The sequence below is a fragment of the Fundulus heteroclitus genome, chromosome 13 (assembly GCF_011125445.2).
Source record: "Fundulus heteroclitus isolate FHET01 chromosome 13, MU-UCD_Fhet_4.1, whole genome shotgun sequence".
Taxonomy (NCBI): Eukaryota; Metazoa; Chordata; class Actinopteri; order Cyprinodontiformes; family Fundulidae; genus Fundulus; species Fundulus heteroclitus.
In genome coordinates, this window is record NC_046373.1 from 39,994,830 (window position 1) to 40,016,146 (window position 21,317).

General features: G+C 40.1%; 2 protein-coding genes across 6 annotated transcripts in view; both read left to right on the plus strand.

Annotated features, from left to right (window-relative positions):
* The first annotated feature begins 547 nt into the window (after positions 1 to 547).
* ndufs5 (NADH:ubiquinone oxidoreductase subunit S5) lies at positions 548 to 3,792 on the plus strand. Of its 3 annotated transcripts, none has more exons than XM_021312386.2 (3): positions 548 to 659; positions 2,928 to 3,150; positions 3,594 to 3,792. In XM_021312386.2, exons 2-3 carry the CDS (start codon positions 2,935 to 2,937, stop codon positions 3,696 to 3,698), a joined length of 321 nt encoding a protein of 106 aa, XP_021168061.1. In that variant the 5' UTR covers positions 548 to 659; positions 2,928 to 2,934; the 3' UTR covers positions 3,699 to 3,792. The 3 variants fall into 3 exon arrangements, with proteins under 3 accessions (XP_021168061.1, XP_021168057.1, XP_012711111.1); XM_021312382.2 differs by having other exon boundaries at positions 563 to 659; positions 2,902 to 3,150; XM_012855657.3 differs by having other exon boundaries at positions 563 to 659; positions 2,931 to 3,150.
* A 4,879-nt stretch (positions 3,793 to 8,671) lies between these two features.
* Positions 8,672 to 21,317, plus strand: part of macf1a (microtubule actin crosslinking factor 1a) — a 315,238-nt gene continuing 302,592 nt past the window's right edge. For 2 of the 3 annotated variants that reach the window (XM_036145778.1, XM_036145779.1), the window contains exons 1-2: positions 8,673 to 9,073; positions 20,599 to 20,833. In XM_036145778.1, coding sequence (XP_036001671.1) covers positions 20,611 to 20,833 — 223 coding nt within the window. In that variant the 5' untranslated portion in view covers positions 8,673 to 9,073; positions 20,599 to 20,610. Of the gene's footprint in view, positions 9,074 to 20,598; positions 20,834 to 21,317 lie in introns of all 3 variants that reach the window. The other variant, XM_036145777.1, reaches the window with a different exon arrangement.

A 21,317-nucleotide genomic window follows, 5' to 3' on the forward strand; every position in this document is an offset into this window, starting at 1 on the left:
CAGATATTAACCACAATAAAAGTGACAAAAGTTTTGAAAAGAAATGGTTTAGGTTCATTCTTTTAAAATCACAGAAATCGCAGCATTTTATATCCATCGTACTACAGGTGCTGATTATATAATTAGAATATCATGAAAAAGTTATTTTTTTCCCCCAGTAATTCTAATCAAAAAGTGAAACTTGTTTATTATACTAATTACATAATTTGTTATTATTATTATTATTATTATTATTATTATTATTATTATTATTATAGTTTTCTTCTGCTGACTCTTTCTCAAAAAATCTATTTCATTCTTAGATTAGTTTATGTTGTTTATCATTATTACTATTAATCTCATCATCTTTATTAGTAGTAGAAGTAGTATTGTAGTAGTTTTTATATATTTACAACTTAAAGTTCTTTTTTCTTCTATATTTTATGTTCGAAATGCTTGAAATAGATAAATAAAATAAACACATTTATTCATGAAATAAAATAAAACAATGTAGATTTGTGTTTCACCTGCTCAACACCAATGATCCGCTAGGGGGCGCTGCTGCGTGTTTATCCGATTTGAGAACCCGGAAGCAAACCAGTTTCCGGCTGCCGTGTTTTCGTCTAATCTGCCGTAAAGCGGAGGAAGGTTAAAGCGACTCGGAGAAAACGTTAAACACGGTAAATAAAGACGCTCTAATGCTGAAATTTGACATTTCTATGGCCTTAGATTTAATAGGCTTCACCTCAGAGTTTTAAAAAATATATTTAAAATGGTGTTTTGGGATGAATTTATTGGGATAGGATCGTTAGCATTAGCAGCCTGTCATTGAAGAAGAATCTGCGGACAGATTGACAATTATTTCCTTTAATCAGACCCACGCTGCACATGAAATAATGTATTTTGTATATTTAGTTTATGTTTATTGCATAAACCTTTCAAATTAAGTTGAGTGAACGTCTCTGTGTATATTTATCTGTTAGCCGCTTGGCTAACTGGAGGAAACCTGACGGTATTATCAGACCTAAAGTTGGTCTCTGCAGATGAGAAAATGGGTCTGTTTTTCTGGTGTCCGACCATTAACCCATCATAAACATATGTTTATTAATTAAACATCTTTTTACTGCCTGTAGGATGCTTCTTTACGTGTGTGTGGCCTGTTTAAAATGTTAAAAGACTCTGGTGTAGGGGTGCAAAATGTTCTAAAATAGACGACAGATTCCTCAATTGACTATTACTAAGATTTCTCATAATATAATGAGTAATAAAGTAGAGATGTCATTATTAGTCCACATTGTTTTCCTTGTCCTCTTAACTTGTGAAATATTTATTTTCACTTTTTTTAATTAATGAATGATTAGAGCTCAAAGAGATGTACAATAGGAACCTAAGATATTTTAACAAAATGTAAAATAAAATGGATAACTTTGCAGTAGGCCTGGGCCTTTATCATATCGTTTTATCGTTATTGTGAAAGATTTCTTATCTTGACAACAATAAATTCCAATTAATAATGTCTGAAAAGCAAAAAAAAAAAAAAAAAACTGCCAATATTGTCAGGATTAAACTATTGTTAATGTAAATATTGTTATTTTAGCTATTTACAACACTGCTGGTTTTTTTTAGAGCATCATTAAATTCAAAAATATAATTAAATTTTGTAACTGTGTGCAGTTTAGTGATTTAAAAAAATCACCCTCTTATGTAACTTGTGTCATGAAGCATCTTCTTTAAATTTCTTTTAATATACGTTACATTATTAAATGTGTATTTTAAGGACAGTGTTTGTATTTATGGGGCTATAATTGACATGAAGTCACAGCAACTAAGTTACCTAAAAGACTGCATCAAGCTGGTAACAGTCTTTTACCATAATCACAATAATGTATTGTGATCAAATTTAGTGTATGATAGTATGGAAGGGTAATTAATCTGTCACTGCTTATGGTCAGAGCCAAAACTAAAGACAAAACGGCTTCGTAACTACCCTGGTTACGTAAAGTAGTGCAGCTGAACACGACAGAATCTGTATATTCAGTTAAATGTGGGCGCATAAATGCAGCATTTACAGATGATCCTGGGGAACCAACAGCCACACCGTCAGTTTTTTAAGTGTAACTTGTTGTTTCAATGTATTTTTCCTATATGGTAACAACAAATGGTTAGATTACATTAAGTATTCAGTAGTTCCTAAAGAAAATTCGCTTTGGTCCCTTGATTAAGTTTTACTGGTGTTCTGTACACAAATCCCAGAAAGATCTGGGTTTTCTTCTCAGTAAATGCATCAAAACCTAAGACACACCAATAAACATTCTATTCTTGGTCTCTCTTTATTTTGAGTTAAGTTAGTAAAAATCAGATAGAGGTTGGGGGCTTAGGTCCGGGTCCAGAAGTGTCTAATTCCTGCCTGTGTAGGAGGAATCAGCTCCTCTTGTTATTCCTTCGTTTCTGCTTCCATTCCAAACTACCACCTCTTTCAAGGAACCTGCAGCAATATTTCATTTCTTGACCATTTTTTGTTTTATTTACTATTAAATTCTAATAACCTTTAGACAAATACATTTATTATAGTCCCCAAAAATGCAAGTTGGAGTTCAAAGAAAATCAGAAACTCCGATTGGCCAACAGTAGCTAGGTCGGATTTCCTAAACTTTTAGGTGTTTTAGTCAGAATATTTTTAGGCCAAGTTTTCTTTTGTATGTTTTGCCAAATGAATCAGTTTGAAGGGGGTATAGAAGTAGAAATGTCTATAGAAATAAAAACTTTCTCCCTCCTTCACCCTTATAGATGAATTTTGTTGTTATGCAACTGGATCTTTTTTCTAAACTATGCTCAATAATCATGTAAAGAGTTTAAAGTTTTACTACTCTGTGTTCACATCATAAACTTCCTACTTTCCATCCATCTCATCCCACACCGTAGTTTTTAAACGGCTCCTCTTCTGCCAGCAGCACCATGCCGTTTGTTGACGTCCAATCACGGCTCGGCATCAACGTGGACCGCTGGCTGCTGGCGCAGAGTGGAGAGCAGCCACACAAGCGGGCGGCGCGTTGCCACGCCTTCGAGAAAGAGTGGATCGAATGCTCCCATGGCATCGGCCAGACCCGAGCCAAGAAGGAGTGCCAGGTGGAGTTTGAGGATTTCTACGAGTGCATGCACAGGCAGAAGACGGTGAGTGATCTCAGGTTGTTTCAGAGCAGGACGCAGCTGGTTCTGCTGGAGGATTTCCTCTCCACTGTCGCTTCATGCATGCTCAGTATGAGGGATTGCTGCAAAGCCAAGCCAAAGAGACTTCAGATGATATGTTAATTGAATTCAACTTTATTATAAATAAAGTTGAATTGAATTTAATTTTAAAGGAAACAACCAAACCAGCTTGTGCTATGTGATAGTTTGTTTTACAGTAGCTAACTTCACCTCCAAGAGACGATAATTAAGTACTTCTCAGTTTTTGTTTTCGCTCCCCTGACTTGTGGACCAGAATAGAATGCAGATGATATTTTTATGGAATCTCAAGGCTCTAAAACACCTGAGCACCGCGGCACCTGACCCGTTACGGATCGATTTCAGTGTCCTGTTGGTATCTGACCTCCATCTTTTCTTCGTCCCTGCAGCATCAGAGGCTGTACCAGATCCGCCAGCAGCGTGACAAGTTGATAAAGGAGGGCAAGTACACCCCACCGAGCCACCACTCCGGCACCCCCGACCAGTCCCCATGAAGGAGCCGATCTCACCTCCGTCTCTCTGTATAGCCTCTCAGATATTTCCTGTTCCGCTGTGGAAGTTTGAAAATAAACGCTAACATCCACCGTGGCTGATGGCGTCTTTCCTTCTCGTCACGTGTGGAAATGAACCGCAGCTTTAAGAGCTCCGCCTACAAATGTTTTTCATCGAACAAATTCTATCATCAAAGATAACCCGACTAAATAAAAATGTAGTTTTTAAATGATCATTTTGTTTATCAGGGCAAAAGACAAAGCTCCAAGCCAACCAGAGCCTGTGTGGAAATGATGTTGCTGCTCTTGTTAAACCATCATTTGGTCATATTTGGACTTTACAAAGCAAAGTCAGAGGTGTAGAGACAAGAAATCACTGAAATCAACAAGATTTAAAACATGAAATAGGCTAAAAGATCTGAAACAGCAACATGTTGTGACCTGAACTAATAAACTGATGAGCAATAAAGTAGTGATCAGTCTGGAAATGGTATCCACACTTAGACAAAACGTTTATTTATTTTTACTGCTACAGCAAATATTTGAGCATTCAATATTTGGATGATTTTCTGTAGGGGTGAGACGTGTAAATCACTGCAGATCCAAAACTTAAAAAGAGATTTGTCGTATTAAAAGAAAAGAAAATTCTCTGTTCACAGCAGCGAGAACAGGATCTGGGTCTTTTCTTCCTTCATAATTGCTGTATTTAGCCAATTTTAATAAATGAATTAAAAGTGATCTGAGTAAAAGTCAGTGGATGGATGGATGTGCCTAACATTTTCTTTTGTAAGATTTCAAATCAAAACTCTCCCTCTGCATCAGCCACCTGGGCTGGGGGGCCGCACACAGTCACTCCAGGGACCACAGATGGCGTCTTGAATGCGGTTTGGACTCGCCTGAGTGATCAGAAAATGAAATCGGCTGCTCTCATAATTATCCCCACGGTCAGTTTAACGGCCTCTGATGAATTATTGAAGGTCCTCCCTGCGGTTCTGCAGGTCGATGTTCTGCCGAGCCGTCTGGTTAACGCTGAATGATCGTCGGCTCTGAGAGGAATCGCTCCCTGAGGACTTCACGGATGATGCACATGAAAAGATGCTCCCTGACATGCAGAGAGGAGCCGTTTCATCCGGGTCGATCAGCATCAGGACCACCAGCAGATGGCGCCACAGCCTCATTTAACGGAGCTAAAAAACCTCCAGAGTCCAGCTGGGGGAGAAACCTACAGATGTTTCTGAGCATTTAGGGGTCATGACCTCTGAAAACGAGTTTAACCTGTATGTAATTTCCTACATGGCTTAAGTTTAAACAAGAAGTTTAAGTTTAATTGGTAATTTTATGTAAAAGAGATGATTTTTAAGTGTAAATCTAAATCCCATATTTCTAAATTAAGGCAAGGCAAATGTATCTGTAACGCACATTTCAGTACAGAGACAATGCAAAGTCCTTTACATGATTGAAATATAGGAAAATAAAACTGAATAAAAGCAAATTGGAATAAAATGTAGAAGCAAAATAAAACATGGGAAAATAGAAACTAAAAGCAAATATTAAAAATAGTTGGACTACAAACTTAAACTAATGATGTTTCAGTAAAACAGTTTAAATAGAACAGTTAAAGATAACGCTAAACAAGTTTTTAATTTTGATTTAAAGGAACTCAGGTTTTCAGCACTTTTACAGTTTTCTGGGAGTTGGTTCCAGATCAGTGGAGCATAGGAACTAAATGCTGCTTCTCCATGTCTGGTTCTGGTTCTGGTTCTGGTTCTGCAGAGTATACCAATTATAATTCAGTCCGTTAACCCTCTATGGTATAATATCACCATTTGGTAACAAACCCATTGAGTTCCTTCCACACACAGAACCTCCACTTTTAAGATTCATTGCACTGAAGGAGAGAAGAGAACCAATAGCGGTGGTTTAATTTGTCACATGACCTCTTTGTAGGAAGGAGCTTCACCTTTTGACTCCTCAGAAATCATCAAAAAAAATTAATTTAATTATTTTGAAGGAGAGAGACATTTTTTGATGAAGAAAAAACACATACTCAACAATAAGTGAGGTAAGTTCACTATTCTGTGATTTATTGCATTATATTTGATGATTTAATGTTAAAATGTGGATGTTGCCGTATGGTAACACTGTACCGTTAAGATTACCATTGTACTGCTAGCCCAGCATGTTGATGCTATGCTCTGAGTAGAATCTGCTATAATAAAGCATTTTGTGAGTCTTTTCCACATTGCAGATAAATATATTTGGCACTTTTATTCTATTTACAGAACAAATGCAACAATGTTTTGTAGTTTCTTACAGAAGGTAACCAAACTAGCTCTTCCTGTAGATAGTATTGAGCACTGATCACTGGCCTGCTGTCATGGCAAAAAGGTTGCCGGTGCAAATACCCATGGCTGTACAGGTATTGTCAGAGTGCAATGCACCAGGTGTGAGACGCACCTGTACCTCACACCTGAGAGGAACTGCTTCATCAGTTTCTGCTTCATCAGTGTCCACAAACAGTGAGGCACTCCAATCAAATGAAATAAATTATTCAAATGAAAAATTCCAATGAAGTGTTGAAAAATATCTTTTAAATTGTTTTTTAACTATTAAATGAGACCTATTGGGACCTTTTTAGACTATAGCCTGTAGTGGTCTGTAAAGGTTTTTACAACAATAAACCAAACTGTCTTGTTTTCATTCATTCCCACCATCGTACTGTGTTGCCAAAGGGCAAAAATAACAAAAAGAAAACATATTTTTTAAACATTTCTCTTGATTATGTTTACCTGGTCTATTTAATGTCTAAAAAAAACATCCCACACACTTTTTTCCACCTGGCATCATTATGCGCACCACAGAGGGTTCATACAAAACCCTTAATATAAAAGTATGTTTTATTACAACTGACTTTATTGCAAAGAAATCAAAGAATCTTTATTGTCCCTATGTGTCACCATAATGGCCTTTTAGATGAGATCAGATTACATTTGACATGCAGACACAACAAGACACAATGCTTCCACACTTTCTTTTTTGTTTTCATAAAATCAGTTGATTGTCCTCACCAAGAACGCTTCCTGAAAAATTTAAAGCGTTTAAATTTTCTTTAGGCTCTGATAAAGACTCATATCTGAGTGCAAAAAGTCAGATAGTGGTCCCGTTACAAACGGTACAGATTAATGTGCTGTTGCACAAATTAATCACCCGAACGCTCCATCGTTGATGCCCGCAGTAAATACTGTTCAAACATTTCAAACCTTCAAGTTAAAGAACTGTGCAATCCAAAAAAAGAAAGAAAAAGGCTAAATCAGACATAAATCAGGACCGAATGGCTGAAAGTGATAATTGTTGATGTGTTGCAGGTGATTAGCAGCGCCTCGTGATTTCTAGCTCCTTTTATCACGTTGATCAAATTGTCTAAATTGAATTTAATGTCATCCCTATAAACTCCAGTGTGAGTGCGGTAAATCCCCGCCTGTTTCTCTGAATTATCAGTTCAATAATTAGCTAACCTGGAGCAAAGCAACACAGACTGAGGTTTGATCTTTGATCTCTGCTTGGGTTTCATGCAGCTGGACAGATGTTTAGCTGCTGTTTGTTTAGGTAGATAAACTCGGTCCAGCATTTATGACTGGGTTGACTAGCTGCAATAAAGATAGTTATTTAATTAGTTTTACCAGGGGTTAGTGCGTCTGACAATTTTTAAATTCAAAGAATGTTCTTGTTTTCATGAAAATCTGTTAAAAAGCAGCAAAAATCTAATGAGACGAGAATTTCAACATGCAAAGAAAGTAGGACCACCATCTTTGACACATTCAGTGCATCCTCCAGTTTCAAAGATTAAAGGCTAAAGAATTAGGCTCTTCAGGTTGTTAATTCTATTTCTCTTTAACAAAATCTAACTTTAGCCCCATCAGGAGGCAGATTACATTGTGGTGTACCACATTATACATTTTTTCCTTGAGCATCCTTTTTAAACACAAAATGTGCAAATACATTTTTATGCAGATCAAACTCTGATCCAATCTCTGCTAGTCGCAGTTATTCCCTCTAACATTCAGCACCGAAATGGCCGAAACGTACATTTAGACAAAAAGTACATGGAGTTCTTTGCAGTAGACTAACTGGTTTATAGTACTGCATTTATATATATATATATATATATATATATATATATATATATATATATGTTCACTGTTTCACTGTTCTCCAATGGGTTCCTCCTCTAAAAAAATTGTATATATGTTTAAGCATTTTAACACTGAAATAATTAAACTACTTTGTACCACCTCATTTAACACTTGACACACAGTAATTATTCATGCCTTTTCAATTAGACGCACACTTAACAAATTTAGGCACTGTCAAATATTTTTGTAAAACATAACTCTGAATATTTGTGAAAAGATTGATAAATTTCTCACCTTTTATTGTTATTCTTGCTAAGTCTAACCCAACTCCCCATATTCCTTATTTCCCAGTGTCATTAATAATAATAAAAAAGGAATCATTATTTCTCCCTTCAATCTTTTTGCCTGGCCCGTTTTATTCACCACCAGACTATGTGGCCTACGTGCATTTTTCACCTTGCATAAGAAAGAAACACATTAATATGGTGCAAACCCATGCAGAGACACCCACACAGGGGTAGGTAGGTGCATAAAGGGAGCGGCTGCACAAACAGAAATAACTCTTTCATCTGGTCCTCCAGCTGAAATAAAGCCTTTGGAGGCTTTCCTCCAGCGGTGTGCAGCGTGGCTGCGCGCGTAAAGGGATTATTTCAGACCCAGATTAACCGAATCATGTGATGAAAACGTGTTTCCTTTTTTTTCCGCTGTAACTCTGAACATATGAGCATGAGTCGGTGCTGCAAATATTCCGCTGTGAACGCCCTCCTCTCCCCCCCAAACGGAGGGAAAACGTGTGTGCGCGTCACGCTCTGGCGGAGCTGCGGACATGACGCAGGGGTACACCCGAAATCTCAATTTCCGCGACACTTACCACAGTCAATAGGCATGGGTTAAAGGGCTGGAGCCGTGAACACAGCCTATAGAGGAGCCAGAGCGCGGACCGAGGAGAGGGGGGGCTGTCGGCGGTGAAGGGGGGGTTGGTGAAGGCAGGCAGGGCTGTGGAGAGAGAGCAGGAGGAGGACAGCCATTACCATCCAGGATCACTCCGCTCGCTCTTCTCTCTCCAGCCTCATCGAACCGGCGGAGAGGCGGCGAAACGACCGGAACAGGAGCGGGAGCAGAGAGCTGGAAACATCCATCCGTTCATCCTTCCATCGATCCGGAGGAGAGGCGGCCGCGCCGGCAGCCGCGCCGGCCTGCCTCGCTCTGCGCTCGGACTCGAGGACCGCCGCTGCCCCGGTGAAGGTAAGCTGCCCCGGAGGCTGTGGCGAGCCAAAGCCAGACCTGTCACCCTCACGGGAGGAGAGGGATTCCTCATCACACCCATGCAGAACCTCATGACAAAACAGCCTTATTATTATTATTACTATTTTATTAGAATTAAAGCCATAAATCACAACCCACGGACGAGCTGGGCTCCATCAACGTGTTGCTCATTGGCCCTGGCCAATCTCTGAGGGTCCCTTTTCCTCTCATTGTTGGCGTAAAAGCGTCCTCTTTCCAGGCAGGCTGCTCATGATCTGTGCGCTGAATGTGGAATCAGCCAGAGAGGGTTTCTGGGTCGTGAGAAGCCTGAAGAGCTTTTTTTTCTCTCTCTCTCCTTCATTTTACTGGAGACTCAGCAGCAGCAGCGCTTTGCAGCCGGCCACAAACGGATAAATGTAATTAGTTGGTGTGATCCATTCCCGGACAAAGAGCCTCTTCCAGCGCGCACGCAGCAGCGCTTTCTGGCTCCGTGTCTGATGTCCATTCATGCGCACGGAACGCCTCCTCGCACCGGGCCAGAATGAGCGGGTTGTGCGCAGAGCAGGTGCCATAAATGACCCAATCAGCTTGATTGTCCCGATCATCTGGGCTTTTTCCTGCAGCCAATCAAGACACAGACCATCATGGCCTCTACCTGCCTGAGTCTCTGAGGACCACAGGGATCAATACCGTCTGTCTGTCTGTCTGGAAACCTGGTGGTGTTATAGCTCTTTCTATTGTTGCTTTATTGTGGCAGGAATTGTCTGTGTGTGTGTAACTGTTCACACCCTACAGTCAGTCCTCTGTAGAGCCTTCAGCAGCAGCTCCAGCTGCCGTTGTCTCTGGGTCATCTGGCTAAACTGCTGCAGATCCTCCATGCTGGATGGTTTTCACTGGTGACCAGAGAGTTTCAATTGGATTGAGGTCTGAACTTTGACTAGGCCATTCCAACACGTTTAAATGTTTCCCTTTAAACCGCTTGAGTGTTTCTTTATGCTTTGGCTCGTTGTTCTGCTGGTTCCAGTCCCACATCACAACCAGACTGACTGATATAAAAACCTCCCCACAGCATGATGCTGCCACCGCCATGTTCCACTGTGGGGACGGCGTTCTGGGGAGATGGGACGTGTCGGGTTTGGACCAGACGGCGTTTTCCTTGGCTGAACAGTTCAGTTTTAGTCTCATCTCTCAAACCCTGCCTTCTTATTTGTAACACTAATGTTTTTTTTTCTGATCATTTTCTTTTCAGTTCATTGTTTGTATATACATATATATATATATATGTTTCCAATTTTACTTCACTAACTTAGAATATTTTGTGCTGATCCATGGCGTAAAATGGATTTTATTTTGGTTGTGAGGTAACAAAATAGGGAGTGAATACTTTTCCAAGGCACTTCATGCAGGGAGCAGCCAGAAGGGAAGAGGAATAATTCTAGATTCAGTCCCATCTCCCCTCCTGCTGCTCCGTAGCAGATGGTCTTCTCCCTCCAGTCATATGCTGGACCTTCAGCTCTCTGTCTAGAGCCAACGAGTCGATTCAGAATCAATGAAATGCATCTTAAATCGCTTTAAGTTCTGACTATAAACACATATAGTTGGCTAAAACCAAGGCGGTGCTGTTGCTGCGTTTCACCTTAATGGGATGTTGCTCTTTAAGTGAATTTCTGCTGCAGGACGCTCCGTCTGCTGAAGGGGATGCGCATAATAAACGGAAAGCTTAACAGTTTCCATTAATGAGGGAAACGGTTCAATTTAAATAAAAATCTGCATCAGTCTTCCTTCCTCTGTTCATCCGGCATCGGTTCCCGGCTGAACGGGTCCAGGTTCTTCTCCCTGGTCTCATTCTGGGGAATCCCAGAGCGTTCCCCGGACAGACGGGATATATTTAGACACGCACAGAGAACCGAGCCGAGACCGGCTCTGATCGGAGATCTGAGGGGGAAACCCTCAAAAATCAGACTTTGCTTTTCCTTTTAACCAAAGTGTATCACAACAAATACGTCTCGTTATTTTTTTTTTCTTAAAACACATCAACTATCCTCACTGATTCTGAGGGACAAATCTGTATAATCGTGTAATTCCCTCATTTTCTGTTGGAGTTAAACAAAGAACCTGAAGCATTTTGTGTTTTTCAGTCCTTAAAGTAAAAATAAAAATCTGAATGAGCAAAGAAAACCGTGAATCAGTTATCAGCAGGGAAAAGCCAGAGTGCAGATCAGTAACACCTCTGTCGGGTTCTGGTTCTGGTTCTACCTCCCTCCCCACAGTGGTTCCCATCCAGGGGGCATCCTGGTCAGAACCAGAACCAGAACCCTCTGCACTCGATTAGAAGAACCCATGGGTCCAGTATGAGCTGTTGGAGCTCCTCAGGATCAGAACCAGTCCCGCCTATGGAGGAGGGTCCAGATGGTTTTATGTCTGGTTCTGATTCACATATCTCTCGGTTCTAGATGAGCTTCTGAATCTGGAAATTAATATTTCTCCTAAAAATCCACAAATTGTTAAAAACGTAAATCCCCTTTGAATTGTTATGCATCACGACTAAAGATTTTGATCAAACAACAATTTTATGAAAGAAAATTTGCAAAATATTAAATTGTAAAGCAGTAAAATTAGCTCAGTGCTGATTGGATGAGCTGTTGTCCAATCGCTCGCCAGTGTGTGACTGAACAGGAAGTTGCCAGATGTTACAGAAGATCCTTTTTGTTTTGTTTAAAGACGCAGTTCTGCTGTATTTTCTGTCTTAAATGGTTTCTTTGGTCAAACATCATAAAGACTTGAGCTGCTGACTTTAAAAAAAAATATTCAACTACTTTCCAGGCCACAGTGTTGCTGATCAGGTTCTTTCTTTAACTCTTAAAAGCCTGAAATATTTCAAAGAGGAATTCCTTTTGTTGTGTTTTTGGAGTCGTCATATTTATCTTGGCGTTCTCCAAATGTTTGAAAAAAAAATCTATATTTTGTTCCTCTTTAATCGACATAATGAATGAGTCTTCCTTAGTGACGTTGGTTGATGCCTCCTTGCTTTGCCTTCTCTCTCTGAGACTCAGACTAAAATCTTCAGCGTCTCCATGGTGGGGAGGGCTCAGGTGACGATTTACAGGCAATTCTTGCACAATCGACTAAACACGTGTGCTTGGATCAGTGTTTAATACGGGATAAAACCCACAATGCCAAACCAAAATGCAGAATTTTAGGCTTGTTGGGGATTTTAGTAAATTCCTCCATGGTCCAGTTCAGATGCTCATCTGTCTGCTGTTGGAGCTTTTAGCGAAGGACGGGTCAGCGCCATGACCTGGTTATCCAGATCCAGGTACGCTACGGATTTACAAACTTATAAAATCTTCTGGTTTTTTTTTGGTTTTTTTTACATAAAAACCCAGAGGAGGTTTGGGAGAGACCAAGGTCTAGGGAACAGTTAGTAAACAGATCAGGATCCTTCGTTGGGTCCTGACCAGGAAAATCCCACCAGAGCTGCTGTTTTGGCCCTTATCACCAAAGTTTCTGAAATCCTCATGATCAATCCTTTTTTTTCTGTCTCTGAAACATCAGCATTGGAGGAAAAAATGTCTATTTGCTGCCTTATGCATCCCACCCACTGACAGGCACCATGGTGGAGAAAAATCCATCTTTTTCACTTTACCCATTGGTGGTCATAATGTTATGCTTGATATGTGTAAACAGCCGTTTTTCTGTTATTCTCTGCATTCTGGTTTTAATCACTTCAGTTTTTGATTAGTTGTTCTTGTTTTTTTTTTGCATCTGGTTTCCTTTAATTATCACACGTGCCTTTTATTGCTCAGATTATCTGAGGACAGTCGGTCCCGCTTATCCCGCCTCACAGCCGTACTAATGTTTAGATTCCTGCACGATTTTACCAATACTGTTAGTTTCAGTTCAGACAAAATACTTTTATTTGCTTTTCTTTCTCATTTTGTTTGTATTTTTTAGAGATTTCATGACTTTAAAATCCCAAAAAAATGGGGTTTAAAGTCTAACAGGGGGGCAAGATTTGTAAAAACGTCTTGATTGAGGTTAGAGAAACATCTGTTTTCTCTACAATGGACCTCAGAACATCAGCGTGGCTTTTCCAGCTTCTGGCACATCTGTAAAATGCTGCTTGGGCATCAAATTACATCCAATAACATGAGCTCGCTGGCTCACATGCAACATGTTTAATTTGTTGCCGGTTTCACCTTTTTTTCCTGACCTGGCAACATGTTAGCAGGTCTGCTGGTGTAGGAATCAGAGAGGAAGCAGGTTTAGCCGTCTTTGCTGGGGGAGTTATTAGGTCAGTGTTTTATTAGTGAACACATCTGCTCCTCAGATGTATTTTCTGCCCAGGAGGTTTGGTGTTTTGCTGCTCAGCAGATCAGAGAGTTATGTTTGCCGGGTGAGCAGCTCCGTCCCTGAAGATCCCACCGGCTGATCCAGAGCTGCATTCCTGCTCTGGAGTGACACGAGGACATTGTGGCAGCCTGGGTTTGTCTGCTCGTATCGCTCTGTCCTTCCTGCCTGTTTCTCCCTCTGCTTCTGCTCTGTTTACACTGGTGTCCTGCTGCAGGCGGACGCACACGTTCAACAAAGACGCTGCTGAGCCGGAGCTGTGGGAACTGAGCCCGGCCGTGGAAATGCTGGCTGTGAAAAATAAATCAGCCGAGCATCTCGGACTGAGCTGCTGCGTTTTGTCACGGGGGGGGGGCCCTGCAGGAGTGTGTGTCCTGTTAATGTCGCCTTGAGGTTTGCAAAAACTACCGGATTGAATATTGAATCAGCAGGAACATTTAATAATGCTTTGGTGTTAAGAGAATAAAAAAAGATGAACAACATTCACATTATTTTATGTCATAAATTAACCAAACCAACCAAAGTAAACTGATTTAAGTTATATGAAGTATTTATACTGTTTTCTTTATGTTGATGCTTGTCAAACCGCTCCTCTACATCATAGACATAGATATAGATGTGGTAAATCTGGATCATACAGCAGCATCATCAAAAATTGAGAAAATAAGACAAGGAATGTCAATATAATTGACATTCCTTGTCTTATTAAAGTTATGCAATATATTGCAATATTTGTAGAAGATTAACTGTAATCTTGAAAAAAAATCAATATTTTTGTGACATTTGAGAAAGTAAATGTCATTTATATTAATTACACATAGAGTAAAATATTTAAAGCTTTTATTTGTTGTAATTTGGGGGATTCAGGCTTACAGAGAATAAAAACCCAAAATTCAGTGCCTTAGAATATATGAATAATATATAATACCAACAAAAATGGATAATTTAAACAGAAATGCCCCGCTTTTTAAAATTCTGTTAATTTGTATGCTCTCTATAGAATAGAATAGAATAGAATAGAATCTACTGTCATCTGTCATTGTCTCACACAGTGAAAAACTATTTAGCAGCCATCACACATCACATAAAATAATGCTCTGATAAATCTACACAACAAAGGTTAGTGTCATGATCTGTGAGGTTCTAGCAGGACCAAAACGCAGACTGGACTGTGGAAAACGCACAATGAAAACAGATTTAATTGAAAATACAAAATAAGGCTGGGATAAGAACAAAATGGAAAAACAGTGGTGCAACAAGGAGCATAAAACGGATGAAGCAATGAGAAAATGAAAACCAGGGAGTTTAAACACAAAGGAAGGTGTGTGGAAGAGGAGGAGGTGAGGAGCAGGAGAGACCAGTGAAGACAGATGAGCGGAGGAGAGGAGTCCAATGAACAGGAACTGAAGGAAACGTGGAGCAAATCTAATGAGAGCAACTAGAAAATATAAACAGGAGAAAACTCAAACATTTAAGGATAATAAGCACAAGGAAAGAACAACCTAAGGAGCACAACAATAGCAAAAAAAATAAAAAATAAACCCAAACCCCTGGAGAACATGACGACTAGCAGCGATCAGGATATTTACCTCATTCTGTCCATACGGCTTCCAGCTATAGGAGAGATTGACTGGACCACTCTGGGTTTTTGTGTCTGTTGGGTTTGTTTTTTTAAAGTCCTGAACCTTTTAGTAGATGGGAGTGCAGAGAAAAAGCACATATTTGGGCTGAGTGGAGTCAGTCGCAGTGGTGCTGGCTTCCTTCTGGAGTCGGCAGGTGGAAATGTCCATTAGAGAGGGCAGCTGTGATCCAGTTACCGGACCTCACCGCCCGCTGCAGGTTGGTCTGGGCTCCTTTTGCATGAATTACTGTATCAGCCTGTGGTTTTGCTGAGGTGTTCAGGAAGCCCAGGTTGGTTTGATAGCGGCCTTCAGGTCATCGGTGCTGTCGGTTCTGGTGTCTCCTTCCTTTGGACAATACATGTATTCAGAGTTTTGAGCACAGAAGGTTTTTTTGTTGTCTTCTCCAATTTTTATTGGCAGATTTTGTCTAATTTTCTTCTCAATGATCACCTTATCCATTACTATCGAGAATCAACAATCTTTGTTGTCATTAAAGTGTAACTCACACCCATCTAAATGAATAATCCAGCTTTTCCATGGGGGGATAGGGCTGTGTTCAGGATAGGCAGCAGCTAGCTTGATTTGCCATAATCATGAATCATGGAGAGTGAGCAGCGTTAAGCTGGTAGTTATGTCACGGTTTGGTCTTTTGAGGTGGAGGAGTTTTCTCCCCTTCGTCACCAGAGGTTGAGGAAGGCTTTGTGGAGCCCAGCGGGCCAGAGCCTTATCAGCAAGGTCCGAAATTAACACCCACCAGACGCCAAATGCGAGAAAATCTTCTGTTTACCAAGTAAATTTCAGAGGGCTAGTTGCCACATGGCGAGTAAATGTTTGTACCAAATAAGTCGTGTTTTTCAGTAATCATCTGGGTGGATGCTTCATTATGTTTCTCTGCTTTCATCTTGTATGACAACAAACGTCTACAAACACTCACACATGTGACACACGAGAACGACAACAACTACGTTGTGTCCGTTTGCTAACAGCTAGCCTTTAGCTCAGGCTAATTACGTAGCGGGATTATGTGGAGAAATTTAGCAGAAGTCTTGGCAGTTTGATTCTTACATCTACCGGCCAAGTTGGCCTATGAATCAGGACTTCACTTAACCGTAGGAGGGTGCTACACTGACAATTTTAGACACAAAAGCAGGATTTCAACAAATATGCACTAATTTATCAAAATAATGACCAGGATATGTAAACAGTACTATAAGACGATCTTGTTAGCAGTTTATCTGCAAAAAAAAAGTTGATTTGAGGGTGAGATACCCTTTAAGTAGCAATAATGAAATAACATCCCTTTAAATGAGTTGCTTGGGAAACGTAGTACTTACCGAGGTCATAGGGTCATCTTTAACTTTACATGAATAAATTTGGTAAAATTTACCCTTTTTAAGAAGTCAAAATCAGAATGATTGTTTGACAAAGTGATTTAAAATGTTCAACACAACATTTTTCACAGAAAAGATTAAAGAAGATTAGCACAGCAGGTTTGAGAAACTGTCGTCTAGACTGCTTGGGAAGCCCCGGCCATCAGCCTCATCCCTGTACAGCAGACAGGAACGGCGGAGAGCCTGTTCTGATTTAAATAACGACTTTCATCCCTTCACAGAGTTTCAGCTTCTTCCCTCTGGAAAACGTTTCTTTAGCCCCTAAAAGTAGGAACAGTCCTTTTAAAAACAGCTTTGATCCGACTGCTGTTACTGAAATAAACTGAAATGATACGGCCATTCTCACTGGATTTCAATGGATCTAACGTAATTTATTCAGTCTAGATTTTTTAAAAAGGTTTTTACCCATTGATTTTTTTTTTATTTAATTGTTTTGTATATTTATTCTACTTTTAAGTCATGCTTTCATTTTTTTGTCTCCTGATCTAATATGATTTGTAAATCCTGAAACAATTCAAGCACTTTTATAATTAAATGAATGGTTCTGGTTGTATTTACATGTTTGTATGAGTGTGTGAATGTTTGAATCAATGCAAAAAAAATGAAAATAAAAAAAAAATCTACCTGAGGGTATTAATAAAGGAACCTCGGACTAAAATTTTATAGAATTTATGTGGCTTTTATGCACAAACAGCTTAGGTTCTCTATTTAAATGTTTACCTACGGCTCATTTCCAGACCAGAGGGAAGACTTTTGAAGATAGTTATCTTCACAAATGTCCTGGCGTTCAGCTAAAGTATGGCGATTTTTACCTCAGGAAGGTGTCTTTAGACAGGAAGTGATTTCACTGGTGCTTGTGCTCCTCTTGCCGGTAGTTTCTTCTTCTTCTTCTTCTTCAAAGGTCTCATTTTCCCCTCATGTTGCTGTAATAACACGGTGTGGCTTTGAAGCCTCCGTTCTGGCTCTATTTTTAAAACCGCTCGTTGCAGTGCCACTGAGTCACTGTGAGCGAGCAGCGGGGAGGCGGCCATACTCCTCAGAACCGCAGGGAGTTCTGGAAAGGCTGCAACCCTTTTCCTTGCAGCGTTGCTGTGGAGACGGCGGGATCCAGGATGTGGGGTTTCTGATGGCGGTTTATCCAGGGGCCAGAAGCAGGAGGATTCCTGGCAGCTGCAGTTTAAACAGCAAAGCCAGACGTTAACGTACAGTTAAAGCATCTTTGTGACTCTTTGGAGGGAAATAAAAGCTCAGACGGGAGGGATTGTCAGCAAGCAGTAACCAGTGTCAACAATTTATGGGTTTAGCTTAGAAAAAGGTTGTTTTGTAGTAAAGTAAGGCTTTTATTCTGAAAGTTTTGTGTTTGTGATCTTCCTTAAATGCTTAAACATGAATAATTATTTTCAGATTATAAATTATTAAACACACGAGTTCCCTTTTTGATCGTGGGCGCCCTCCATGGTCCAGTCCTCTTCCTGCTGTTTATGTTTCCACCTGGGGTCCAGTTCCTTTCCATTAACTTGCTGATTATTTTTTAAATATATGCAACAAGGGTGAAGATGAACTTTCTGAAACACAACAAGTTATTCTGTTCAGTCAGTCTAATGTCCTTCACAGCTGTATGTATCGTTCCCACAGAGTCCTAAACAGATAAGCTTAGTTGCTTAGGTGTAGGTAATAGGGCTGAACGATTTTGGAAAATAATCTAATTGCAATTTTTTATGTTAATATTGCGATTTAATACCATTTTTTTTCCAGTTTAATTTATTATGCTGTGATTTGGGAAACATATACAAACAACAAATCAATCTGTTTCATCGCTGTGCAGATTAGGTGCTAAAAGAGCCGCTGCGTCTCAACTCGGAGCAGAAATTATTGCGTTCAGCCTACGATGTATTTCAACCAAAATTGCGATTTGATTTTGACTTTTCTCTGCATTAACCACAAGCAACAAAAATGGCCTCTAGATAAAGATGTTTGTAAACAAGGACTATTTAAAACATGAACTTTTAATGTTTTTATTAATCAGAATATTATTCAAGAGAACAGCTTTTAATTGAGTTGGACATCAATCCTTGTTGAACATAAAGTGCAACCAACAAACCAGTCTATGTATTAATTTTGCTACTAAAGATGATTCTTAAAACGCCACCACGAAGGGTAGAATAATTTGATGAGAAAACATAAAAGCATTCAATCCTCCTGTTTATTGTAGATCTTGGATGATTAGATCACTCTGCAGGGGTTTCAGGAAAGCAGAGGCTCGTCTCCAGGAGCTGCAGGTCTTTAAAAGCTTTTGCAGTCTCAGGAACCTGGAGCTCCGCGTTATTGATCCACTGATGGACAGCTTGGAGCATCAGGTCTCCAGAGTCCAAATAAATGTGCGCACAGTCGATGTTTTGCGTCTTTGCTGCGTTTTCTTTCTGTCCGTCTGATGCTGACGGTTCATTTCAGACAGGCAGGTTGAGCTGTGCAGGAAATGAAGATAGAAACGCTGTGAAACTTCATCTCCAGCATCCGATCAGTTGGTTTTGGTGTGGAGCAGGTCAGACTGATTCTGGGGTAAAGTTTGGTCCGCCTTATGATCCAGCAGCTTGCAGAACCGACTTCAGCAGCTGCAGTAACTCCCAGCAGTTGAGTTCAGTCGGACTTTATCAGTTTCTTGACTAGTTGCTTGTCGGGACTTTGATGCAATCAACTGGTTTCCTTATATAGGACATTTTGACCAATCTGTATAATCTGACCCAATCTGTATAATATGATTGAACTTGATTTTGTAAAGTGCCTTGAGATGACATGTTTCATGATTTGGCGCTATATAAATAAAATTGAATTGAATTGAGTTGAATAGTTGGAGGAATTTGGTTCGTTCTTCTTCCTAACTCATTGAGGTTTGCAGATTTGTTCCACATCGTTCTGAAAGGAGCCTCCACAGCAGTTCAGTTGGGTAGAAGGTCTGGGCTTTGACTGGACCATTGCAAACCATACATTTTTTTTTTTAAAAAAGCACTTTAAACGGGAAATATGCTCAGAATTTTCTTGTACTTGTTAAGAGACGTGCAGCAGCATTTTGTACCCTCTGAAGTAGAGCTTACAATTAATCGCATTTTCAATATAATCGCGATTTAAAAAAACGCAATTTCCAAATCGCAGAGTCTGCAATTTTTGGCTATGTAACAATTAGGGAATTAGACGCGTCCATTAGGTGTTGGTAAAATGTTTAAAGTGGGTTTGCCTCCACATGGAAGGGAAGACAGTTGCAGCAGTGAGATAATCTAATTGTATTACTTGTTTTACAGTTTATATAATCATACACAGCATTAAGTACAGGTCAATCAGTTTATTACATAGACTTGCTTGTTGGTTGCACTTCATGTTCAACAAGGATTGATGTCCAAATCAACTAAAAGCTGTTCTCTTGAACAATATTCTGATTAATAGAAACATTAAAAGTTCTTGTTTTAAAAAGTCCTTGTTTACAAACATCTTTATTTAGAGGAAATTTTTGTTGCTTGTGGTTAATGCAGAGAAAAGTCAAAATTGCAATTTTGGTTGAAATATATTGTAGGCAGAACGCAATAATTTCTGCTCTGAGTTTAGATGCTGTGGGTCTTTTAGCGACTAATCTGCACAGCGAGGAAACAAATTGATTTGTTGTTTGTATATGTTTAAAAAGACACGATAAATTAAACTGGGGGAAAAAAATCACATAAAATCGCAATATTAAGAAAAAAAATAGCAATTTGATTATTTTCCAAAATCGTTCAGCCCTACTCTGAAGCTGGGAAATGCACGAAATAGCAACATTGCAACACCTTGATAATTCTTACCTGCTCTGTTGCTGCTGTGTTTGGGGTCATTGTTCTGCTGATGACCCAGTTTGGGTCCAACTTCAGCTGTCAGATAGACGGAGTCACGCTCAGCTGTAAAATACTTTAATATACCGAATTGTTCACGGTCAATTCAACAACTCCAAGGTGCCCAGGGCTTGTTTTGTCTTCCTCTCACTGACTTCTGTGTTATTACTGATGTAGCATTAAAAATGTTGCATCTTTCATAACGACTTGATCTCTCTCCACACCAGCAATGAATTATAAAGTGTCTCCGCTATTCCTAAAGCCTCTGACCTCCTTTTTCTCCTCATCCATCTCCATCCCCCCTGCAGCCTCAAAGCGAGATGGAGTCGTCGGACGATGATACTCTGAGCGAACGGTCCTGCGTCAGCGAGCCGTCCTTCCGCACCGAGCGATCCGGCGGGTCGCTGTCCCCGTGCGCGTCGGGCCCCGTGGGGCCGCCGGGGGACACTTTGCCCTGGAATCTGTCCAAGCATGAGAGGAGGAAACGGAAGAGCCAGGACTCGGTGCTGGACCCGGCAGAGAGGGCGGTGGTACGCGTTGCAGGTAAGGAAATTGACATCCCACCTCTGATGTTGTGCCTAAAAGCAAGGCATTGCCTGTGTTGGCCGTTTAATGAGCTGCCCTGTGAGGGGGTGCTGAAACTTTAACGTGATTGAGATATTTTTCTCTATAATTACTAGTAAAAGTCCTCTGACGTTCTGGCTTGTGGACACGTTCTCCCGTCTGGTTCTCAAAGCTGCAGATGATTGCATGGTCCTCAGTGTTGTGGGAAAGCTAATGCTAAAGCTAACAGTATGCTAACAATGTTTAAGAAACTTTGTAGCGAATCATCACTGCAGGAGTGAACTAGATGATGGCTGATGATGGTTTTAGGTGTTTTACCTCTTGTCCAGAAGGTTTCTTCACTTTTATCTGACTGATGTTTGAGGCCTACAAGCTAAAGTTGGGTCGCTTATGTCGAGGTTGGAAGAGTTTTGGTTCTTTCACCCTCCTAACTTGTTGCATTTTACATTTTTGACCACCTTTC

Excerpts from the sequence above, each read along its gene's own strand:
- ndufs5 (XM_021312386.2), top strand. The coding sequence starts at position 2,935 with ATGCCGTTTGTTGACGTCCAATCACGGCTCGGCATCAACGTGGACCGC. Across the intron at positions 3,151-3,593 it reads GCATGCACAGGCAGAAGACG|CATCAGAGGCTGTACCAGAT; the intron begins GTGAGTGATCTC and ends TCGTCCCTGCAG.